The 24,814-nt window shown below is 46.4% G+C and overlaps 1 protein-coding gene across 6 annotated transcripts in view; it reads right to left on the bottom strand.

Moving 5' to 3' along the window:
* Positions 1–489: 489 nt before the first annotated feature.
* Positions 490–24,814, bottom strand: part of DLGAP2 (DLG associated protein 2) — a 2,662,056-nt gene continuing 2,637,731 nt past the window's right edge. For all 6 annotated transcript variants that reach the window (XM_069606086.1, XM_069606087.1, XM_069606085.1 and 3 more), the window contains one exon: positions 490–3,357. In XM_069606086.1, the coding sequence (XP_069462187.1) occupies positions 3,139–3,357 (219 nt within the window). In that variant the 3' untranslated portion in view covers positions 490–3,138. The remainder of the gene's footprint in view (positions 3,358–24,814) is intronic.

The following is a 24,814-nucleotide window of genomic DNA, read 5'->3' as shown; positions in this document are numbered from 1 at the left end:
ATAGAAAAACAAATTAGGTAATTCAAAGTTTCCAAAGAAGTATATTTGTCATATCTCAATCAATAAATACATGACCATTCTCCAATGTGATAGCTCTGATTTGTTCACGGGCCGGACTTTAGCCCAATAGTAGCATGTTCAGTGTTAAAACAGTAAAAACATAAAATACCTGAAATATTCATTATATGATATCAAATGAAATATTGTCCTCGACCGCTGCAAGTTAACACTGTACCATGAATTCCCAAATTCAGATTGAACAGCTAGTCATGTCTGCAATATCTCTTCTTTGTACACAATTCTTATAAGTATAAAAAGAAAATAGTTGAAGCACATGGCAATTGATTCATGTGTTATTTCCTGCATCTAGGAAATATCTGTAATTCTCGTTTATATATAAATGACTTCTTAGCAGCTCAGCATTCGATAAAATATAATTTAACAAATAAATCGTCCACTCCTGTACCTTCAAATACATATTATTTAAAAAAAAAAAAAGAAAGTTAGAATTTATATTGAAAACATATCATGGTTGCACAGTGTCCACGTTCCTAATTTTTCCTTTTGAAGAAAAGCTCAGAATACCATGGAGCGTTGCCTAATTGAATGAAGATATTAAAGGGATTCTTATACATCTTTGACATTTATACATTCATCTGTATTTACTTGTTTTTGCGTCCAAATATAGTTTAAGGCTGGTTGGCAATATATATGTTTAGCTGCATATCTACCAGATAGACAGCTTCATTTAAAGACTTGCATCTCACATGAAATCTATTAACCACTCAACTTGAACATTTCACTTTTTAAGTTTAAAAACATGCTTATATCCGCTGTGGTCCAAAACATAACTCATGCTTTATTGAAGATAATGGGTCCAGGGTGTGGGGTGTAAGGAAACTGTCTGTAAATTGTATAACCTAGTTTATACAAGAGTTAGGGTATTCTGAGTACATATTTAAAGTGCTCATCAAGGTAAAGAAAAAGTGCTGGAGTACAATAAAGTAGCTGTTTGCAAGTGGCTCACTGAAATTAGCCTTCAAATAGATGAACACTCCTGGGTGCATAGAGTCATTTCTGTAATGCACCCAGTTCTGTATGCACTGCAGAACCACTGAGAGATCATAGCCATTTGGGTGTGTGAGTTATGGGGCAGGATTTTTCCAAGAGTATATGAGCTAAACGAAAGAAGCCGTTTCAGCATGCCAGGCCGCAGGGGCCGTTTTATATTAGTGGTACCATAATGGGGGGTTTAATGAAGCCCACAGTGAACAAGATTGCACAGTTGCCTCATTCTGTCTCATTCCATGTGACAGAGTTCAGCTTGGACTGATTTATGATCAAAACCGGACAATCTAAGACAATTTTTGATTTTGTTTCTATACTATTATCTATCATATATTGATGTGCAAGCCACTTCATTAATTTCTGCAACATTTCTCTTGGAAGGACTGACATGTTGCTAAACTAATCAGACTTGCAAACACAATGTTCGATTCATAGGGGGCTTGTCCCCAAAGGGCATTACTGCTTTCAATGCTACAAATTGGGACAGGATGTGCCTTCTGGCTGGACAGGCGATCACTAGATTTTAAAGGATCAAAGTTAGTTGATGGATAATCAGAACGGTTTAGTTGTTTAGTTGTTTTTAGACGAACCCTGTTTTATTACCAGGGAAAATTAATGGATGGAAGGCAGTCATCAAAAATGTCTCTTAGTATGCCAACCTCTCTCACTGACAAAAGGAAACGCTCAAAGTCTTTGGGCTGGAGTGGCTTTTGTTTGTTCCCTATTGTTAATCATGGGATTGAATCTACACAGAATTCCTAATGCAAAGGCTGGAAGTCTCTTGCTATGCATTGAATCCTTCTCTTAAACTCTAAAAAAAGCGAGAGTGCTGTTCTTGCATTGCCGACACTGCATAGGAAAAGGATTTCTGAAATAAAATACAAATGTAAACCACATTGCACCTTCACTGTACCTTAAAATAACCATTTAAACTGAGATTTACTTACCACTTACATTCATAATTCTTAACTGGCTAGTACAATATCACAACTGGCATTTTAAACAAGCAAACATTCACATTTCTTCAAGGATACCCTGGCAACTCAATTTATAAAGATATGTCTGAAGTTCAAATGTACACACAGCTTAAAAGAAAAGACATTTGTATAAAAGGTTAAAAAATGAGTAAAAATAATACATAATGTGCAAACAAAATTCAAAAACGAAATGAATGTCCCAAAGGATTAAGCCAAACTTTTCACTTCACACATCTTGCTACAGAAAACCAAAATGTTTAAGGCATTCATTTCCCTTTCCCTCAAGTTCCCTTGCATTAAAATTACATATTTATATATATGTATATATATATATATATAGATATTTATATATTTTAAAATGTTGTGAAATTGTAGCCAGCAAACATTTCCGCTAAATATTCCTGATAGAATTATCCCTGTATGCTGTTTGTCTGAAGACCCAAACAATGGGCTAGGAGTGGCGGCTTTAGAAACCCCTACTCAGCGCTACAGACTTGATGTCCTACAGAGGCCCAGTTTGGCTTGCAGTACCAGCAACCTAGGAGCTTGGCAGAATACAAAGGGTGAGTCCTTTAGCTGGCTCCCAAGAAAAGAAAAACTCAGAGGTCATAAATATCGATGCACTCTTCTTCTCCCGCACTTCAAATGTTTAGCACCTTCTCTGGAATAGTTAATGCCTCATGTGGATGGTCAGATGCACCCATGTAGTTTGTTGTGTTTCTATTCCTAATTGTCACACGATTTATAAAAATATAAATAACCCAAAAAAATTAAGCTGCGCTCCGTCTCAGGAGGTGTTTTCCATTGTCCTCTGAAAAAGTACTGGATACGTCAGGTCTCGTGAAGCCCTATCCATTGTTGCTTATTGGAAGGTCCGACACAAAATAAAAATAAAAAAAAATAGTCGTCTTTGCAGTGGCCTCAGCAAGCTCTGAGGAAATCGAAAGCCTTCCGCTGCACTTTTGGCACGAAGAACACAATAGCAAGGACATATTCAGTGGAGGGAGTATGACAAAAATTAGCAGTTGAATGATAAAATGTATAGACATGTTATTTATTTTTTCAAAAAGGGGAGTATTTCAGTCATCTGCCTTCAGAGCCTGGTCTGGGCTTCTGGGATGTAGATTTCAATGCTGTCTGCCCGGTCCGAGGCTGAATTCTGTCGGAATGAGGCAGCTCGCTTGACGGCCATTAGCCGTCTCCTCGCTTCCTGGCGCTGTCGATCGGGTAAGTCCAGGGACTTTTCTCTTGTGATGGGGAACTTTCCTCGTGGAGGCTTCTTTGGTATCGGAGGGGGGACCTTCTTGTCATCCTATAAAATTATGCAGAAAGTGAAAGAAAAATTAGTTTAACAATCATCATAGAACAACATTGTGAAATGTACTCTGTTAATTCTCACTTAGCCCACTTGCCCATCTGTTACCATTGTGAACCTTCCATCCTTAAGAGCACAGACACTGATAAAGGTGGGTGTGAATCTGTGCTGAGTGTAGATACAGGAAAATGCACATTGACAAAAACTCCTGACTGTTGTTTAATACAGTTTTAATGATATACATGTGATCTCTACAATCACTTTGGTGCCAAAATGAGCATCTTTCAGAAAACAAATATAGACACAAAAGGTATATTTTTTAGATCCAAGATGTACTACATTCAATAAATGAACCCAACTGTGTTGTAGGTGAATGTTGATGGGATCAAGCAACCTGAATTTGAGCCTATTTTGAGGTGGGCGGAGAATCATCCACGGGGTACGCGCCACATGATTTTCGACATTATGATATGACATGGGATGGGTGATAGCATGTGACAGATGATAGCATGGGTATCTGGCAGTTTTCGGGTCTCTGTGCCAGCAACCAAGCCATGTGAATAATAGGACCGGATCAATGGCGTGGATGCATACGCGCACAGTGGTGATCAGTCATAGGGATTGCCGTTACACAGGATTACTACAGAATACACCTGCTTTTTTCAACCACAAAAGAGCGGGCAGAATCTGAAAAGTGGTTTGATTGGAGATGCTGTCTTATTCCCTGCATGATGCAGGGAAATACACCAAGCAGATTGCCTGCTCTGTGTGTGGAATCCTGTCTAAAATCCTGTTACAAACTGGAAATTCCTTCTCAGCATGTTTTACCAATTCTGTACCAGATGGCTATAAGATCATCTCCAAACCTCACCCTAACTGTGCTTGCATTGGGGTTGCTCTGATCTTCCTGAGTGGCTCCCCTCTTCCCTCATACCCACCCAGCCTTACTCTTCCTTCGAGAGCCTGGTCTGCAAGCTTGTCATCTCTCCCACCTCCTCTATGACCATTGCCACTAACTAGAGGCCATCTGGCTCTACCAACCTGTTCCTCATTGAATGGGCCGATTTCACCTCCTCTCTCCTCACAACCACCTCTAGAATCCTTCTTGTTGGAGATTTCAACATCCACCTTGCCTCCTCAATCACAGCATCCACTCTCTTCCGTGACCTTTGCACCTTGCTCTCCCTCTCCATTCTCCCTTCTGGTCCTACCCACTTGGCTGGACACGGCATGAAAGCGAGGCTCGGCTTCCCCCGGTCGCCTAGCAACGAGTTGTTTTAAACTCGCACTTCCGCCGGCAGGCGGAATAGCCGGCGGCCACTCGAAGGCCAGTACAAGGCCCTGTTTTGCCCCTGTTTAGCGCATGTGAGCGCAACACCCAATCTACATTCCCTCCAAAAGTTTCTGCTGCATTGGAGAATCCAGTACAGAGCCTAGACGGTTCCTTGAAGGAGATAGAAGGTCTCCTGACGGACCCTATAGAAAGAGACTATTCTAACCGTGGGACAGCCTCCGCTATGCCGAGGAGGAAGCAGTACTCTCTACTTGCACTGTCTGGACTCAACCCATTGTGAGTAAAGCATGACACCCTTAGTTGCTTAGTCTACCCTACGATCCACATGTGAATGTCTACTGATTACTGCTAGTATATACACACAAACTTGGTGAATTTACTCTTGCTAACTATTTGTTAATCATGTGCATCAGGCTATTGCTACTATTCTCATGCAACATATCGCGCCACGCCTACTAGTGTCGCTGCAATCATGTTGTGCCCTTTGGTCGCTCATTGACCACAGTAATTGTATTATGCCCTTTGGTCGCTCATTGACCACAGTAATTGTGTTGTGCCCTTTGGTCGCTCATTGACCACAGTAATTGTGTTGTGCCCTTTGGTCGCTCATTGACCACAGTAATTGTATTATGCCCTTTTGGTCGCTCATTGACCACAGTAACTGTGCTGTGCCCTTTGGTCGCTCATTGACCACAGTAATTGTGTTGTGCCCTTTGGTCGCTCATTGACCACAGTAATTGTGTTGTGCCCTTTGGTCGCTCATTGACCACAGTAATTGTGTTGTGCCCTTTGGTCGCTCATTGACCACAGTAATTGTATTATGCCCTTTTGGTCGCTCATTGACCACAGTAACTGTGCTGTGCCCTTTGGTCGCTCATTGACCACAGTAATTGTGTTGTGCCCTTTGGTCGCTTATTGACCACAGTAATTGTGTTGTGCCCTTTGGTCGCTCATTGACCACAGTAATTGTGTTGTGCCCTTTGGTCGCTCATTGACCACAGTAATTGTGTTGTGCCCTTTGGTCGCTCATAGACTATAGCAATTGTGTTGCCCATGGCCATATATTCACCACACTGCCATCTGTACGAGCCCTATGATTACTGCAACTTAACACTATGTGCCTGACCTCATTCTCTAGATAACAACATAGCAGACTTAGCAGTTACTCTGCCTGCACTATACCATAACTAAAACTCTAGCCACCTATCCAGATACAGGACGCTTACACATTACACAATGCTCCTTATACTATCCTATCTAGTATACCTGGCCTCCTCACTTGCCTCACTCGCCCCATGGGAACATCTCACTATGTCGCCTCTTATAGCAACTACAATACAACAATCCACTACACAATATAACATAGCTGACAGAAACCTAAGATTACGAGCAAGACTACCCAGAATCTTTGATCCGCTCATCAAATACGAAACTAACACCACTCGAGAACCTACTCGCAAACCATTCACCCATAACCACGTTAAGCACAATAACTACCAAACTAACAAAGAAACATTTGCCACTCCCAATGCTGCAAAAAATACTACTACACATCTTAACCGCACACCTAAACTCAAAGGAGCCTTAATAAACGCTAGATCCTTAGTCGCCCACGCCATAGAAATATCTGAAGTTATCCTGACAGAAGACTACGATTTCCTAGCCATTACAGAAACTTGGCTGCATGAGGCATCAGGCCCAGCACTATCCCTAGCCGTGCCCAATAATTATACTATCCTCAGATCGGATAGGTGCGGAGCTCGAGGTGGAGGACTAGCCATCATCGTCAAAACTAAACTCCAGATGAGACTCACCCCCTCACCAACCATTGAATCTTGTGAGATAATGTCCACCAAGACACCTACAGCTAACTCACAAACCCTTAACCTTCACTTGATATACAGACCTCCAGGTCCAATCAAGAATTTCATAGAAGACTTAACTACCATCCTATCAGAAAACCTTAAAGATACTACTCAATCAATATTACTAGGCGACCTCAATATTGGCTTTAATGATATCAACGACTTACAAGCCACAGCAGCCTCCAACACCCTAACAGAACTGGGTTACACACAAAGAGTGCTTGAGCCCACCCATATCAAAGGGAGAACCCTTGATTGGATTGCTGACCACAACTGCATTATAGCCACTCTCACCATCTCACCCCAAATCTGGTCAGATCACCATCTAATCTCATTCTCCTTGGACACTGCCACCCCCAAACTGCAACAACCGTGTGCTCCTCCTGCACTTACCAGAAACAAAAAAAAACATGACACTAGACAAACTACTCCCCGGCATCATGCCCACTTTGGACGCTCTACCTGACAACCTTAACCCTAACAGCCTAGTGGAAGAATTTAACAATATCATGAACAAAACTCTTGACAACATCGCACCACTCAAGCTCAGAAACAGCAAGCCAAAGAACCACCTGAACAACTGGTTCACCCCTCTCTTAAAAAATCTGAGATTAGAAAAAAGGAAATGGGAAAATACATGGAAAATTAACCCCAGCCCAGAAAATAAACTGAAATTAGCTAAAATCTCTTCTCATTACAAAAAAGAAATCATCTTAGCTAAACAAGAGACCTACAATAACAGAATCACACAAGCCAAATCAAGTACTAAAGAACTGTTCACCATACTCAGAGAACTGGAAAACCCAATAACACCTCAAGACAACTGTCTTAAAGATAAAAAGTGGTGCTCCGAAATCCAGCAAGCCCTCTCTAACAAAGTCCGAAACCTCCAAAAGAAAATAGAACTAAAACGTGAGACCCTAGCACCCAATATATTACCGCCTATCAAGACACTTCCTAACTCCAAACCCACTACGCAATTCCACTTCTCCAAAGTCTCCATACTAGAAGTAGAGAAAGTAATACTCGGTCTAAAACCGTCCAACTGCAAAGGAGACTTATGTCCAGCACAACTCATCAAAGATGCCGCACGAGATCTAGCACCATTTATCACCAAGTTAATTAATGCCTCCTTTACCACAGGCATTATCCCCAGTAACTTAAAAGAGTCCTGGGTGCTCCCACTCTTAAAAAAGGCTACTCTAGACCCCACTATACCCACTAACTATAGACCTATTACTACGGTACCGTTCCTTCTGAAGATACTGGACAAGGTGGCATATATACAAATCCAGAGCTTCCTGGAACAAAACCAACTACTAGGCTCCCGACAATCTGGCTTCCGCCCTCTTCACGGTACAGAAACTGCATTGATTGACCTGAAAGCCCAAATTGACAAAGTAAGAGATTCTGGAAAACCAGCACTCCTCCTGCTACTAGACCTATCGGCCGCTTTTGATTTAGTGGACCATAAAGTCCTATGTAACCACCTAGATTCAGCAGCACACTTCTCCACTGAGGCTATAGCATGGATACAATCCTTCCTCAGTGACCGCACCATGAGGGTTTTCTCACCTATAGCAGCTGCAGACCCCATCCCTATTACCTGCGGTGTGCCACAGGGATCATGCGTTTCACCAACGCTATATAACATATTCACTAAGCCCCTGTTTGATGATCTGGACCATCTGGGTATCAGGTATACCAACTACGCTGACGATACCCAGATCCTCCTCCCACTCACAGGGGTTTACGAAAAAGATCTAGCAATGGTGAACAAAATATACAGCATCGTTCAGGCATGGATGGCAACCCATGGCCTATGCCTGAACGATGATAAAACTGAGCTTCTTATCCTAGGCACCGCACCCCTCATCAAAAAACTAAGCTCAAACTACTCTTCCTTCATCATAGATGGGAACTGCATACAAGTTGCCAAAGAAGTTAAAACATTAGGCATCTACCTTGATTCTACCCTATCATTCTCCAAACAGGTAAACTCCCTAGCTTCCTCGACAGCCTACACATGTAAGCTCATTAGAGCAGGAAAACAATTCCTTTCCCAGCACAGTTGTCTAACATTAGCCAGAGCCCTTATCATCTCTAAACTAGATTATTGTAACGCACTGTACATAGGAGCCACTAAATCTATCATAAACAAAATCCAGATACAGCAAAACAAGGCCCTCCGAGCGGCATTGAACATCCCCAGGAGAGAACACATTACAGTAATAAGAAGGAAACACAAATGGCTCTCCACCCATGAGAAAATCAGACTCAAAACTGCATCTCTCACATACAAATCCCTACACAACAAAGCCCCCCAATATCTTAAGGACAGATTCACCAGAACACACCCCACAAGACAAACCAGACTTGCTTACACCAATCGCTTACAAGTACCACGCTTTAAACTGACCACCATAGGCGGAGCTAGCTTCCCAGTCAAAGCTGCTCAATTGTGGAACGAATTACCCACTACTGCGAGGCTAGAACACTCCTTTTCCAAATTCAGGCAAATTGTAATCAACTGGCTAACGACAGCAACTGCTAATTGAACCCATGATAATGCTCACGCCTGTTTGCTACACAGTATCTGCACCATACGATTGTAAACTTGTATTGTAAACTTGCACCTGTAACTGGTAATGTCTGTAACTGGTAATGTCTGTAACTTGTAACTGTAACCTGTAACTTATGCTCTAAGCTGTACATATTCTTACTTTCTGCGCCCTTATACCCCAGGGTCCGGTGCGCACAATAAATTCTAAACAAACAAACAAACACTCTTGATGCTTTCATCCACACTGATCTTTCACTCTCCTCCCCACTGATCACCCCTCTCTCCTGGTCATACCACTCTCTCCTCTGCTCCCACCTGGGTCCTCTCGGCCCCCTGACTGCACCTTCCCCAGCCCTGCCAACCTCATTCACCAACATCCGTCTGATGAAACGAGTGTCTTCAGCTGCCTTTGCATCTACCTTCATCCTCCCATCTCTCCCCACTACAGACTGACTCTGCTCTCAGCAACCTCCATCTTGCCATTACTAATACTCTTGACATTCTTGCCTCAGACATGAGTATCCGCCTGAAACATGCCTCCAAGTGTAATGCCGGGTACGACTCCAAGCTGCAGAACGGAAGTGGTAAACCTCAGGCTCACCCTCTGACAAACTGGCCTGTCGCCTGCTCCAAAGGCAATACTGAATTTCCATCAGCACCAAGAAAATGGCCCACATCCATGCTCATGTCTATGGGGAATCCAACAACACGGCTAAACCCTACCACACTCTCCTCCTCACCTCTTCCCTCCCAGGCCCTCTGCAACGCATAGGCCGCACACTTCACTGCAAATACTCAGAACCTCCTGAGCACCCTTGTGTCCCTCTCCTCCTCCACTCCCCCCCTCCCCCTGCCTCCTACGGCCTCCCATCCTCCCTTTGCATTTCACTCAACCTTCTCTCCTATCACACATGAGATCACCAGAGTTGTCCGCTCGATGAAGGTCTCCTCCAAGCAGGTTTCCCCCTGGATCTTTCCCCTCCTCCCTCAAGCACTCTCTTATGCGCCCCGTCCTGAAAAAAACCTTCTGCAGACCCGCCTTGACCAGCCAACTACCGCCCATATCTATCACCACCTTCCTTGGGAAACCTTTAGAGAAACTGGTCTTCCCCCCACTGACCCAGCACACTGAACTTGTTGGCTGCCTTCATGACCATCAATCTGGATTCCGAGCATCCAGAGGCATGGAAACTGCTCTTCTGAACACCTGTGAGGAACTGCTTGCATCTCTTGATTCCAACTCTCCAGCTGTTCTCATTCTACTTGATCTCTCCTCTACATTTGATACTGTCAACCACTCCATCCTCATAAAACAGCTTCACGATACCCTAGGTATATTGGAGCAAGCGCTGGACTGGCTGTCCTACTTTATCAATGATAAATTATCTCCACCTGCGGTTTCCCCCAGGCTCCAACCTTTCTCCTTGGCTCTTTAACACGTATTTTGCTCTGCTTGCACACCTAATTTCCACCTTCTCCCCTAACTTCTAGTGTTATGCAGATGACCCACAACTCTTCTTCAAACTTCCCTCTGATCCTCTCCTTACTTCCTCCATCATTCCTGACTGCCTATCTGCCATCCAGTCCTGGTGTGCTTCCAGTGATCTGTGCCTCAATGCCAGCAAAACGGAGATCTTTCCTATTGCTCTCTCTTTCTTCCTCTCACTCTTGCCATCTTCTATGGGCTCTCACCCTTGTCCTCCATCTAAAGCCAGAAACCTTGGAGTCATCTTAGACTCCTTTCTTTCCTTCCTCCCTCACATTCAGGACCTTGCCAAGAAGGCCCATTTTCAACTCCACCTCCTCAAAGGAATTCTTCCTTTCCTCACTTTTCCCCAGAAGCCCAAAGACTCTAGAGCTCTGGTTCTCTCTAGGCTAGACTACTGCAAAAGCTTTTTCCTTAATCTACCCTCTTCTTCTTTACGACCCCTCCAGCTAATCCAGAATAGGGCTGGGAGACTTATCCTTGGCCTCAAGCCCAGGGACCGTATCTCTCAGACCTAAAAGCACTCCACTGGCTCCCAGTTGCTGCAAGGATCAATTAAAATCCCTCTGCATCATCCATAAGGCTGTCTGGGGCCAGGGACCATGCTATCTAAAACTTGCTCTCACTAAATACTCTACCACCCAGATCTTTACATTCCTCCGGCACCAACTCTTTCTGTGTCAAGCGCTTCACTAAACAGCGGGCTGTTGGCCAATCTCTTTCCTCAGCAGGCTCCCTCCTATGGAACAGCCTCCCCCTTCCTCTTGAGATGGATCTCCTCAAATTCCAGAAGCTCCTCAAGACTTTCCTTTTCACCTCCTTCTTCCCTTGCTCCCTACTTTGCTAAACTCCACCGTTGTTGAGATTGGTGACCTGGGCTCTTATTTGTCCTCTTGGGCCCAGGCCTCCCACACCCAATCACCTACCCCCAGCACTTGTCCCGGCACCCACTGGTCTACACCACCACATGCCTGCACTTACTTATCTATTGGCAGCTGACCACTCACCTAGGCACTTACAGCTGCTTGCTCCCTAGCACCTCCCTCTTGGTACACCTAGCACTTACCCCTCCCCTGGCTCATCCCTTCTCTCTCTCTGCACTTGCATGTTCTGAATGTTCACAAGACCTAATAGGACCGCCTGTATATTTCATTGTTATATTTGATTTCTATTCCCATGTTCCCTCCCTGTTGCCCTGTGGGTGCTTTAAACGCAATTTACTTGACGTATAAGAGCCTTACAAAGGCACAATAAATAAATAAATACATTTTCCAGTCAGTCCAAAATGAGGCCCTTGGCAGCTAGTTGTCCATGTGACCATTTCTAACCATGTGAGTATCTATTTTACTGAACCTCAGAACTATAAAAATAAGACTTGTAGAAAAGAAGCAGATATCCACATCCACCCTACACGGGTTTTCTCTATCATGGATCAACTAGTGGTCCAACATAAATGGACAGCATCAAGTACAATAAGTGTATATTCCAGGTGTGCTAATGGTGTACATATGATAGATGTGCATTGAGTTATGTGGGAGCAAGCATTTCTTGGTATCTTGTTCTTTTTTATTATAGGAAGGGAGTGAAAATCCTCACCATCCACTCAAACATCTGCACATCAGTTAGCTTGCCCAACTACAGCAGATAGCAACATATGAGGGCCAATTCACAAAGGCTTTGTGCACTTCTCCAAGTTATTTTTTTTTTAAATGTATTGGGTATTTATAATGCGCCTAAACACAATGTGTTTCAAGGCGCAACAAGACAAGAGGGGGGGAATAGGGATGACAAAAACAAAAATGGTCCTACTAGACCTTGTGACATTTGGATCGTGCTAGTTCAGTAACAAGAAGTGCAGTGGATTGGGGTGTGGGGGAGTGCCGGTCAGGGCGGAAGGGCCAGTGAGAAAGCGAGTGCCAGGGGCAGCCAGGTGGACAGAGCCAGGGGAATGCAGACAGTGCAGGGGAAGAAAGGTCCATGAGCTAAGTGTGAAGTAGGGCCTGGAAGTTCTCAGGGAGTGAAGGTCCAGCCTGGCCAGTTCAAGGGGAGGGGGCCCGCAAGGGCAAGTGCAGGTTGATGGGGGTGTCAGGGGAGATCAAGTGCAGGGGTAGACTGGACGAGGAGGGCCTGGTGCCCTGTACGAATCTGAAGGAACCAGTCAGCGAGTCAAAAGGCAGACGTGGACATTAGCAGGAGAGGTGAAATGGGAAGGAGGAAGACAAAAGGAAGGTCTTGAGAAACATCTGGAACCTTTGGAGATCCGGCTCAAGCCTGAGAGGGGCAGGCATGCCATTCCAGAGGGAGGCACTTGCAGAGGTGAGAGATCTACCCCCCTCCCCCACCATTCTCTGCTTGGAAAAGCATCTAATCTGCAGAGAGTTGGATCTGGAAGACCGAAGAGCTGTAGCAGGAAGATATTTAGGGAGAGAGAGTTGGATGTAGTAGGGTCCCAAGCCCCAGAAAGCCTTGTGGATGATACAGAGGGCCTTGAACTTGATCCTCGCAGCAAACCAGAGCCAGTGGAGAGATTTTAGGGCTGGAGAGATGTGGTCCCTGGGCTTGAGGCCAAGGATAAGTCTTGCCATCCTATTCTGGATTAGTTGGAAGAGGGCAAAGGGAGGATTTAGGCAGATTGAGGAAGAAGCTGTTGCAGTAGTCCAGCCTGGAGAGGACCAGAGCTCTGCAGACATTGAGTTTCGGGGGGAAGATGAGGAAAGGGAGAATACCTTTGAGGATGTGCAGCTGAAAGTGGGCCTTCCTGGCAAGGTCTATGATGTGAGGAGAGAAAGAGAGAGATATAATATGATATGGCATTTATAATGCGCCTATACACAAGTGTTTCAAGGTGCAATGAGGCAAGGGAGTGGAAACGGAGGGAAGACGGAGACAACGATCTTACTAGGCCAGGTGACATTGAGATCACGCAAGTGCAGGGGAGGGAGGAAGGGGAAAAGTGTAGCACATAGCATAACAGTAAAATAAATAAAGATCTTGAATAAAAGTGCGGCCAGCTGGTGGCAAGCACAAGGGTAAGGGCAGACAACAAGGTGTCAAGTGCTGGTAGTGGCTGTATGGATACAGAACAGTTCCTGAGTGCAAGGGCTGCCAGGTGGGCAGTGCAGGTGTGCAGCTGGCGGGGAGGCGACCTGGGCCCGACGTCAGAGAGTAGCCAGGTAACCAGTGCAAATTCAGTTTCAGCCAGGAGATCAGCAGGGGAGAGGAGGGGAGAAAGCAGACTCAAAGAGGAAGATCTTGAGGTGCTTCTGGAACTGGAGATGGTTCTCCTCAAGTTTCAGAGAGGCAGGGAGGCTGTTCTAGAGGGAGGCCCCAGCAGAATAAAGGCATCTACCACCGACTCGTTGCTTGGAGAAGCCACTGATCCTGAGGGAGTTGGAGGCGGATGAGCGAAGAGCTCGAGAAGGAAGATATTTAGGAAGAGATAGTTGAAGGTATTGAGGCCCCAGGCCCCAGAAAGCCTTGTGGACAATGCAGAGGGTTTTGATCTTAATCCTCACCGCCACTGAGAGCCAGTCAGAGATTTCAGTCCTGGAGAGATACAATTCCTGAACTTGAGGCCAAGGACAAGACTCACAGACCTGTTTTGGATGAGTTGCAGAGTGCGGCGAGTAGAGGCAGGCAGATTTAGAAAGAGGCTGTTGCAGTAGTCCAGCCTAGAGAGAACCAGAGCTCTGGAGACAGTGAGCTTCTAGGGGAAGGAGAGGAAGGGAATAATACCTCTGGGGACGTGCATCTGGTAATGTGACTTCTTGGAGACATCAGAGATGTGAGGAGAGAAGGAGAGTGTGGAGTCAAAGATGACCCCAAGGTTTTTAGCCTCACAGGTGGGAGCAGGAAGAGGGCCAAGAGAGGCCGGGCAGAGAGTGACAGGAAAGGAGGGAGCAGGTATGCTAATTAGGAGAATCTCGGTCTTACTTAAATTAAGACAGAGATAATTGGCGGCACACCACTCCTGGATAGCAGACAGACAGTCAGAGATGAGAGAAGGAGAAGAGTTGGCAGAAGGGAGCCTGAAAATGAGTTGAGTGTCATCCACATAGCACTGAAAGTTGGGGCAGAGAGTGGCAATGTGGTGGACAAGAAGTGCCAGGTATTGGTTGAACAGACAGGGAAAGAGGTTAGACCGCTGGGGAACACCACAGGTAGAGATAGAGGAGAGGAAGGACCCAAGTTGGACCTGAGAGGGTTGATTGGAGAGGAAAGAAGTCAGCCAAGCCAAGGCCTGATCGGTGATGCCCAGGTTATCACGAAGACGATTGAGCAGGATGGCATGGTTAGACACGTTGAAGGCAGAAGAGAGATCAAGTAAGATGAGGACACAGGGGGTTTTGGAATCAGTGTTGGAGAGCAGGTCTTCACGGATGTTCAGCAGAGCAGTTTCCATGCTTCTGGCAGCTCTGAAGCCAGACTGATGGTCTTGGAGACAGCCAAGAGATTCAGTGTGAAGATTAAGCTGGGAGATGGGCAGTTTTTCCAGAAGTTTGCCCAGGTAAGGAGTGATGGAGATTGGGAGATAGTTAGCCAGGCAGGAAGGGTCGGCAGAGTGTTTCTTAAGAAGCAGGTGCACAAGGGAGTGCTGCAGGGGGGAAGGGAAGATTCCAGTGGTGAAGGAGTGGTTGAAGAGTCAGCCAGAGAAGGAGCCAGGGTGTCAATGTGGTCCTTGAAGGTTTTGGAGGAACATGGGTGACCCTGTTTTGACGAGACTTTCATATATCAGACTTGTCTGGCAACCTCGTCTGGGGAGAACAGGGGAAAGGCAGAGAAGGAGGGAGAAGAGTTGGCTGAAGACGGGCCAGTGGAAGAGCAGGAAATAGAGGGAGGAGGAGAGGAAGAGAGAGAGGACAGGATGTCCTGAGTTTTAGAGATGAAATGAGAAGCCAGGACCGTGCAGAGGGCCTGGGAGGGGACAGGAAAGGTAGAGACTGGAGCAGGATTGGCCAGCTCCTTGCAGATTTGAAAGAGTTCGGCTGAGTTGTTGGATGCAGAGGAGATGTAGGCTTGGATGTTGGCTCTCTTCTTGGTGTGGACAGAGAGCCGGTATTGACTTTGGAGCAGGCAGCAGGCCAGTTTGTCAGAGGATGTACCGGAAGCACACCATTTCCTCTCAGCCACCCTGCACTTGCATTTATGGGTGATGAGGTCAGAGTTGTACCAAGAGTTGCACTTGGCTTTGGGCTTCAAGCGGATCCTCATGACAGGGGCAAGAACATTGAGAGTATCAGAAATAGCAGAGTGGAGCATGAAAGGCCGGTGCCAGGGTGTGAGTCAGCCAAGAGGGAAGTGGGGGTGAGAAAGTGGTGGCAAAAGCTTCAACTGACACACGCTTCATGGGTCGGATAACCAAGACGGTAGGTGGCAGTGCTGAAGTTGGCTTGGCCTGAGGGGTAGAGAGGGTGAGCTGGGAGGTGTTGAAGATGACACCAATGCATGTTGCCTCACAGGAGAGTGAGGGGAGGGGGCCCATGGAGGGTGGAAAAAGTGTGGGAGGGAAAGAGGGAGCAGGGCTCCCGGTGACAAGGATCTCTGTCTTAATGGCATTAAGGCAGAGATCATTATTAGTGCACCGTCACAGAATAGCAGACAGGCAGTCAGGAATGAGGGAGGAAGAGGAGGCAGAGGTGGAAGCTTGAAGGAGAGCTGCTTGTCGTTCGCATTACATTGGAAGTTAGGGGAGAAGGTGGAGATCAAATGGGCTAGATGGGCCAGGTAGAGGTTAAAAAGCCAAGGCGAGAGGATAGAGCCCTGAGGGACACTGCAGGTGGAGAGTGAAATGGAGGAGAGAAAAGGGCCCAGTTGAATGTGGGAAGGAAGGTCAGAGAGGAAGGAGGTCAACCAGCCCAGAGCCAGGTCTGTGATGCCAAGGGTAACACAGAGACGATTTATAAGGGTGGCATGATTGACCATATCAAAGGCAGAAGAAAAGTCAAGAAGGATGAGAACGGAAAGATAGTTGGAATTGAGATTAGAGAGCAAGTCTTCACAGGTGCTCAGGAGTGCAGTGTCTGTGCCTCTGGCAGCTCGGAAGCCAGACTGGTGGTCGTGGAGACGACCAACAGATTCAATGTGGTGGATAAGCTGGGAGAATAGCCGGCTTCTCCAAGAATTTGCCCAGGCAGGGGGTAATGGAGATAGGGTGGTAGCTAGCCGGACAGGAAGGGTCGGCAGAAGGCTTTTTGAGGAGATGGTGCACAAGGGAGTGCTTGAGGAGTGCGGGAAAGGATCCAGTGGCAAAGGAGTGATTGCAGAAATCAGCCGAGGCTGGAGCAAGGGAGACAATGTGGTCCTTGATAGTTCTAGAGGAGCAGCAGAGCACCTGTTTGGATGAGACTTTCATAGATTGGACTTGTCTAGGAACCTCATCTGGTGATATGGGAGAGAAAGAGGAGAGTAAGACGGAAGGGGTGCCAAGGGATGCCTGAGAGCATATGAGGCAGAAGGGAGTGGTGTAGAGTAGAGTGAGGACAGGATGTCCTGAGTTTTCGCGGTGAAATGAGAGGCCAATGCATTGCAGAGGGCCAGGGAAGGCAAGGAGAAATGTAGACTGCAGTAGGATTGGCAAGTTCCTTGCAGATTTTGAAAAATTCAGCTGTGTTATTAGTGGCCCTAGAGATGCTGGCTTGGATATAGGCCCTCTTCTTTGAGCAGAAGGAGAGTCTGAATTGCCTTGGAGCAGTTGGCAGGCCAGTCTGTCAGAGGATGTACTCAAAGCCTCCCACTTCCGCTCAGCAGCTCTGTGCTTGCGTTTCAGAGAGGGCAGGTCAAAGTTAAACCAGGAGTTGAACTTGGATGCAGGCTTTATGTGGATCCTCATAATAGGGGAAAGGATGTCGAGAGTGTTGGAGATGGAGAGTTAAAGGTTAGTAAGGGCTGTGCCAGAGTGAGAGTCAGAGGAAGGAGTTAGGGGGGAATGAAGGTGGGAAAAAAAGCAGCAACTGACACTCGCTTCATAGGTCGAATGACAGAGAAGGAGACTGGCAGTGTAGGTGGGGGCTGAGCCAGGGTACCCAGGAGGTCCAGGTGAGAGAACAGGAGAGTATTATGAGACCAGGAGAAAGGAGTAGTGATAGGGTTGGAGCTAGAGATCTCAGCAGAGATGAGAGTATCCAAGATGTGTCCAGCTGAGTGTGTCAGATCGGAGGGATGAATAGAGAGGGAAAGAGTGTCAAAGAGGTTGTGGAAGAGTCCAGAGGCTGCATCAGGGCAGCCAGTGTGTGAGAAACACACATATTTAAGGAGTGCTGATGCATAAAAGGAAATCGGCACGTGCAAATATATCTATACATGCTAATTCAGCACACCTGCAAAATGTGAAATGTGCACTTTGAAAACATGCCCCTGGAGTAGCAAATGCAGGCTGAAGGGATACCTTATGAAATTAAATGATCGTTTATTTATATTGCGCTCGTACACAAGTGTTTCAGGGAAAAAGGGAGGGGAACAAGGGAGAGAAAAAAACAGAAAAAAAAACAGCGATCTTACTAGGCCCAGTGACATTTAAGAAAGAGCAAGTGCATGGGAAAGGAAAATGAGGGTAAAGTGCAAGGAAGGGGGGCGGGGGTGGAAAATGCAAAGCAGAGGAGAGAAAACATAAATAAATATTAAATAGAATAAATAATAAATAAGGGCTTTAAACCATGGAAGTGCAGCCAGCAAGTGGCAGGTGAAAGTTAGTCAGAAAGGTATATCTGATAAGTGCAGAAGAAACGTGGGAGGGGGACTGTATGGGTACAGATACAGAACCCTAGTGCAGATGGTGGCCTGGAGGCAGTGCAGGAGGGTGGCAGGGTGAGCAGATACCTGGGCCCAAAAGAACAGAGGGTGGACAGGTGCACAATGCCATGAGAAGAAACAGATCAGCAGGGGAGAAGGGGGGCAAATGCAGAGGCAAAGAGGAAGGTATTGAGAAGTTTCCGGAACCAAAGATGTTTTTCCTCAAGTTTCAAGGTGGCCAGGAGGCTGTTCCAAAGGGAGGCACCAGCAGAAGACATAGATCTACCCCCAGCTCGGTTTTTTTGCAAAACGACTAACCCTGAGGGAGTTAGAAGTAGAGGAGCAAAGGGCTCGAGAGGGGAGTTATTTATGGAGGGATAGTTGAAGGTATTTTGGACCTAGGCCCCAGAAAGCCTTGTAGACATTGCAGAGGGTTTTAAATTTAATCCTTGCATCCACTGGGAGCCAATGAAGGGATTTCAAGGCTGGAGAGATACGATCCCAGGGCTTGAGGCCAAGGACAAGTCTCGCAGTCCTGTTCTGGATTAGTTGTAGAGATCGGATAGTGGAGGCAGGTAGATTTAGGAAGAGGCTGTTACAGTAATCCAGTCTGGGAAGAACCAGAGCTTGGGAGACGGTGAGCTTTTGAGGGAAGGAGAGGAAAGGTAGAGTACCTCTAAGGAGGTGAAGTAAAAAGTTAGATTTTTTGGAGACATCCGAGATGTGTGCGGAGAAGGAAAGTGTAGAGTCAAAGATAACCCCAAGGTTCTTAGCCACGCAAGTGGGGGTGGGAGCAGGGCCAAGGGAGGCCGGCCAGAGAGTGAGAGGAAAGGATGGAGATGGTGTACCAATAAGGAGGATCTCAGTCTTGTTGGCATTTAGACATAGATCATTGGCGGCACACCAATTTTGAATGGCGATTAGACAATCGAAGATGAGGGAAGGAGAGGAGGAGGCTGAAGGAAGCCTGAAAATGAGTTGGGTGTCATCAGCATAGCGCTGGAAAGTTGAGCGGAACATTGAGATGCAGTAAGCGAGATACCTTATGTTCATTCTGCCCTTGCATCAGTTTCCATCAAGTCTGCTATCTGCTGATCGGGACCAGGTACAGGGGATATTGCAATGCAGATTGTGACGATTCGCCAGGTATCGTCACTTCTCCCCAGGGGGAGCCCTTTGCCATAAGGCTAGGGAGGTGCGGCCACTACCCAATAGTCCCCCTAGGGATGGTTTAATGCAGGAGGACCTCATGGGGAGGGACTCTGCCTCTGGGGATAAGGACAACCTCCTTGGGTACAACCTGCTGTACAACATCACACCCCCACGTGCCTTATCACCCCCTCCCCCACTTCATACCACTGTATTGAGAGTAAACCTATGTATTTCTGGTGCCTGAGGTACAGCCAAGACAGAAAATACTAGTATGCAGAAGAGCAGAGAAAACTTGAGGAATACTGACTGTGCTAGTACTGAGACAAGGTGGCTCACAGGAGGCATGAGGAATACCAAGGCGCCATTGATAACAGGTGTTGATGTTATGCCGGGGCGGAGGAAGACCCATAACATGGAAATCGAAGAAGGACTTAGAGTCTTCATTTGTGGTCAGAGAACCAGGGAGTTTAGAAGTCCACACTCGACCCAAAGAGAGGGCTCTGCAGAGGATGCTGGCGAGTGGCTGAGGGAGTCGGTGACGGGTCCTGCATCGACAGGATCAGGCCCAGTGGGAAGCAGGTGAGGCAGTGGCAGGATCTCCAGGAGGAGGTGGACCGTGTGGTCCTCTACCGGTGACGAGACTACAAGGAGCCACAACACGTACAGCCGCAGCAGAAGCAATAACAAAGAAGATGGCTGCAGGAAGCAGGAAGGACCCTGACCCCAGTCCCCGGAGAGACTGTTGCCATGCATGCAAGGCCCAGAAGGTGACGAGAAGCAAGGGCGGACCGGTTTGGGACATGGGAGGAGTAGAGACGTCTTTGCTTCATGCAGGGGCAAGCATAAGGCCTATCAGAGGGCCATCAAGGGCCTAGGACCTGAAACAAGGAGAAGAGTGCATCCGAGGAAATCTTCCTTGTACCAGTGGCGGAGATAAGCCCACCAAACACCAGAGATGGTACTGGGACCCTAACAGAAGAGACCCAAGCATTCAAGCAAATATTCCCTTATACCAGTGGCAGCGATAAGCCCACTGACCACCAGAGAAAGGTCTGGGACCGCAACAAAAGAGAGCCAAGCATCCAAGGAAATCCTCCTCGTACCAGTGGCAGAGATAAGCCCACTGACCACCAGAGGAGGGTCTGTGACCACGATATTTGCTGATCTAATGAAAGAGTGTCAAGATAGAACCAAAGTTGAAAAATAATTCTCAAACACCAGGAGAAGGGAGTCATTCTCCTGGTGATAAAACTGGATCCTTTCAAGTACACTGAAGATATGTCAGGGGAAGGGAGGCATTCCCCCTGGCCTTGTTATGAATATTATCAGAAAGTGCATACCAGTAGCAGGAGAAGGGAGCCATTCTCCTGCCCGGGAAGTTGACTGTACAAAGTGCTGGAACTACCCGCCAGAGGAAGGGAGTCATTCCCCCTTGCATTTGTTTACAGGAGGACATTTTGGGAACACCACCTGCGTACCAGGAGAAGGTAGTCATTCTCCTGGAGAAGCGGCATTCTGTTGGATTATATTAGTCTTTAGTTGTAGTGAAAGGGATAGAATTAGGTTGTGACACAGGACGGTGGACTTTCATTTAGACAGACATTCTGATAGACCCATTAGTATTAGTTTGAGGCATGGAAACCCCTCTTAGAGATATTGATAGTGAGGGTTCTTTTACTATCAATAAAAGCCTAGTAGGAAAATGCCAGTTAATTCCCACAGGGCTAATCTTGCCACCACCCAAGAACACCTACATCCATCTAGTATCGAAGTCTGGCCTAGCTTGGAGATGCGGCTTGGACGTAATGGCTGGAGTAATAGAGCCAGACCACAGAGGTGACATAAAGATATTAATTTAGAACAATGGGCAACAAACATACCATGTGAAAACTGGGAAGAAAATCGCCTAGGGAATCTTAGAAGGGGCCATCTTTCCCAAAGCCATAGAGGTTCAAGAACAAGAGCTCACAGAAAGAGGTACTAAGGGCTTTGGAGAGGCTAATGAAGAAACCCCATCTATTGTGACCCCAGAAACCCCGACGGCCACTGGTGAAGAGACCGAGATAATTCCCGACTTCGTTTTTTCGCTCAGCAAAATTACACTATTCTATCAGAAGCCTTCTTAAATGTAGCTCCCAAAGAAGAAGGAAGGTCTAAAGATGGCCCATTTCTTTTCTGAAACAATGCCTTCTCTATACGGGACATCTCACACCAGAAGGGATAACTAGGGCCCAGATTGTCATTCCTAGGAGCCATAGGAGGGTTGTCCTGGAGATAGATCTTACCCATTTGACTTGAAAACGTATGAATGGCAAAAACACAGGGGCAGATTATAAACAGGTTTTATTGGACCAGGGTTCGTGCTGAAGTCAAGATCTACATAGCTGCGCCTCCCTTATGCCAGAATACAGCTCCACACTCACTCCCCTCCACCAGCCCCATTACAAACTCTCTCTATAATAGAGGTACCCTTCTCTATAATTGGCATGGACATAGTGGGACCATTAGAATCATCTAAACTAAGGAATAAGTATATTCTAGTAATTCTAAAATATGCAACTCGGTACCCAGAGGTCCTTCCCGATTAAAAATAATACCTCACCTTCTTAAACACCTAATCCCTTTTCTGCCATGAGCGGGCTTTCCTAGAGAAACCTTTATGTCAAAATGTATGGTGAAGTGAAGGAGATCTTACAGATCAAAACCCTACGCACCTTTGTTTATCACCCTCAGACAGACAGCTTAGTAGAACATTTAATAAATCCTTAACAAACTTTCTAAATAAACTACAGGAATCAGAAGGATGCAACTGGGACACAATGTTTCCTTGTGCCTTTTTTGCCATCAGAAGCTCCACTCCCAGTTTCTCCCCATTTGAGCTCCTTTACGTACGTGACCCCTGAGACGTACTGGATATTGTTAGGGAGAATTCTCATAAATGTTCTAATTTCCCTTACCTTTTGAGACCCCCAGCAACTTTGCTGGATTTCTAGGACTTTAATTTTTACCTGGAAAGAGTGTGAGCATTGTTTCCCACTCTTTCATGTATTTTGATGTGTGTTTTACTTTTGTGTTCTTTGGATATGGAGTTCAACTCCATAGTCATCATCATTTTCTTGAGTGTCACACAGAACCCTCAGTGCAGTGGCACAGGGATGTCTTTTAGACTTCCCAAGGATTAAATACCTTCTCTGGGATGGGCTACTGTCTCCCAGTGAATGTAAAGTTAAATTGACTTTGCTAGTCTTTTTAAATTGCTAGACTTAGCACACACCGCTTTACAGCAGAGTGCTGGAGGGAATACCTAGTGTTCCCTATACCTAGAAAACTCATGTAGCCCTCAAAAGCTACGCTTTCCTCTCAGAATGGCTTGTGGCAGTGGTATTACCATGATTTCCCTGACCGTGTTTTTCAAGATGGCGTCTGAGCCCCCTCTGTAAAAACAGGTTCTGATCGACTTTTTACACCATTTCTTTTTGGAAAGGTCCTTCTAGTGTTTGTCTGTGCGCGGCAAACCAGGTTTGGTCCCTTTGTTTGTTTGCTTTTGGCGGGCTTCTGTACTGAAGCCCCCCTCTTGCGCCTGAGTGTCTGGGGTGGACAGGATGTGAGGGAGGGGCCTGAAACTCCCTGTGCTTAGTCTACTAAGAGACCTGAATGCACTCTTTCATGATAGGCTGGCTGACTGTCCAGCAAGGATAGCCACCCAGCTGGGTGAGTGACAGCTAGGCTGGAATGAATGGGAGAAAACTGTTTAAAAGAAGGTCTCTGGGACTTGGAAGGTAGAGTCAACCACTTGACCGAAAGAACCAAAGACGAGCTGAACGAAGACGACTGCAACTCCTGGACCATTGGTATGCCCGGTGAAGACCACTGCAACTCCTGGACCATTGGTATGCCCGGTGAAGCCCTGCTGCAGGTCCGAATTGCCTGAAACACCCTCAACAGAAAAGCCCCTTCAGGGACGACTTCTTCCCTTGAGCTGGTGGGAACCACCAACTCGCAAGCCACCTGGAAATCATCTCCATACTGGTTGAATTTTCTTCAGAGTGCTGTTGAAAACCAGATAGCCAGTGAGAAGGATATCAGTTTGTGGACTTTAAGGCACTCACACCTTAAACCGATGTTCTGCCAAGCCTGTGGATCCGTCCCAGTGCAGTGCAGGAACCTCCAACGTCCTCCATCTTGTCCCCACGACTGAGGCTCAGGAACAGCGAGATCTGCAGGAACTGCCAGGAACAACTGCCTCAGCTTCAGCTTTTCTTCATTCAAAATGTACTGTGCAAATGCGGTAGAACAATCCTCTTTGCCGCAGTGAAAGTTTGTGAAACTTTCCCAACTTTGGAGTCTTGTTCGCTCCTTCATCGACATATAACTCTTTTTTGTTCAAACTACTTCTAAGAACATTGGCAAAGACTTAACCGTTTACTACCAGAACTGTGCTATCCTATCCAAGACACTGATCCATTGACTTTGGCCCAGGCCTATTGAATTGAACTGGCTCTTGTAGTGAACTGAAGCTATTCCCCTGCCTATGAAAGTAATTTTGGTTGATTGTTATAACCCTTGTTTTTTTACCCCTTTTGAAAGTTACTGAAGTGCCATTTTGCTCCAACTTCATGGGAGCCTAACTTGTTCAGAAACGTATTGGTTTGGTACTGCATTGTATTATAGTGTGATATTGAACTGCTTATTATAGTGGAATGTTTTGTAACTAACTGTGTAAATATATTAATATTGTTTTACCAAGAAACCTTGAGTAAGTGTTTGTTTGAACCACTGTGATTGCAAGTCCTTTGTTTAACACCTTATACTGCTCACATCCCTCTTTAGATAAGTCTGGCTGCTCAGCCCTGCTACCACAAAACTGTGTAGTACAGACTTAAACCAAAGGTGAGATTATGTTTACACCTATAGTCTTAATTGTGTGTAGTGTTCCCAAAGGGTACTGCATGTAATTCCGCCTAACAGACATGCTCTGGGAGACGTCGGAAGAAAGGCAAGAGGCAGATGGGGAACAGGTGCAAGTGGGTCTTGGTCACCTGGCCTAAGCCCCACTCATCTGGTGCCTTCCTGGTTGCTCCTCTTTTTCCCCTTAGCAAGCCCCGCCCACCTTGTGCCTTCCTGGTTTCTGCTCTTTTTCCCTACTTAAGGAGCCCTCCAGCCTCTTTTCCTTTGCAGATGGGGAGCAGGAGCAAGTGGGTCTTGGTCACCTGGCCTAAGCCCACCCACCTGGTGCCTTCCTGGTTGCCGCTCTTTTTCCCCACTTAGAAAGCCCCGCCCACCTGGTGCCTTCCTGGTTGCTACTCTTTTTCCCTACTTAAGGAGCCCTCCAGCCTCTTTTCCTTTGCAGATGGGGAGCAGGTGCA

Source organism: Ambystoma mexicanum, chromosome 4p, assembly GCF_040938575.1.
Source record: "Ambystoma mexicanum isolate Mex_15411 chromosome 4p, UKY_AmexF1_1, whole genome shotgun sequence".
NCBI lineage: Eukaryota > Metazoa > Chordata > Amphibia > Caudata > Ambystomatidae > Ambystoma > Ambystoma mexicanum.
This window is presented reverse-complemented; position numbering and strand designations above follow the sequence as displayed.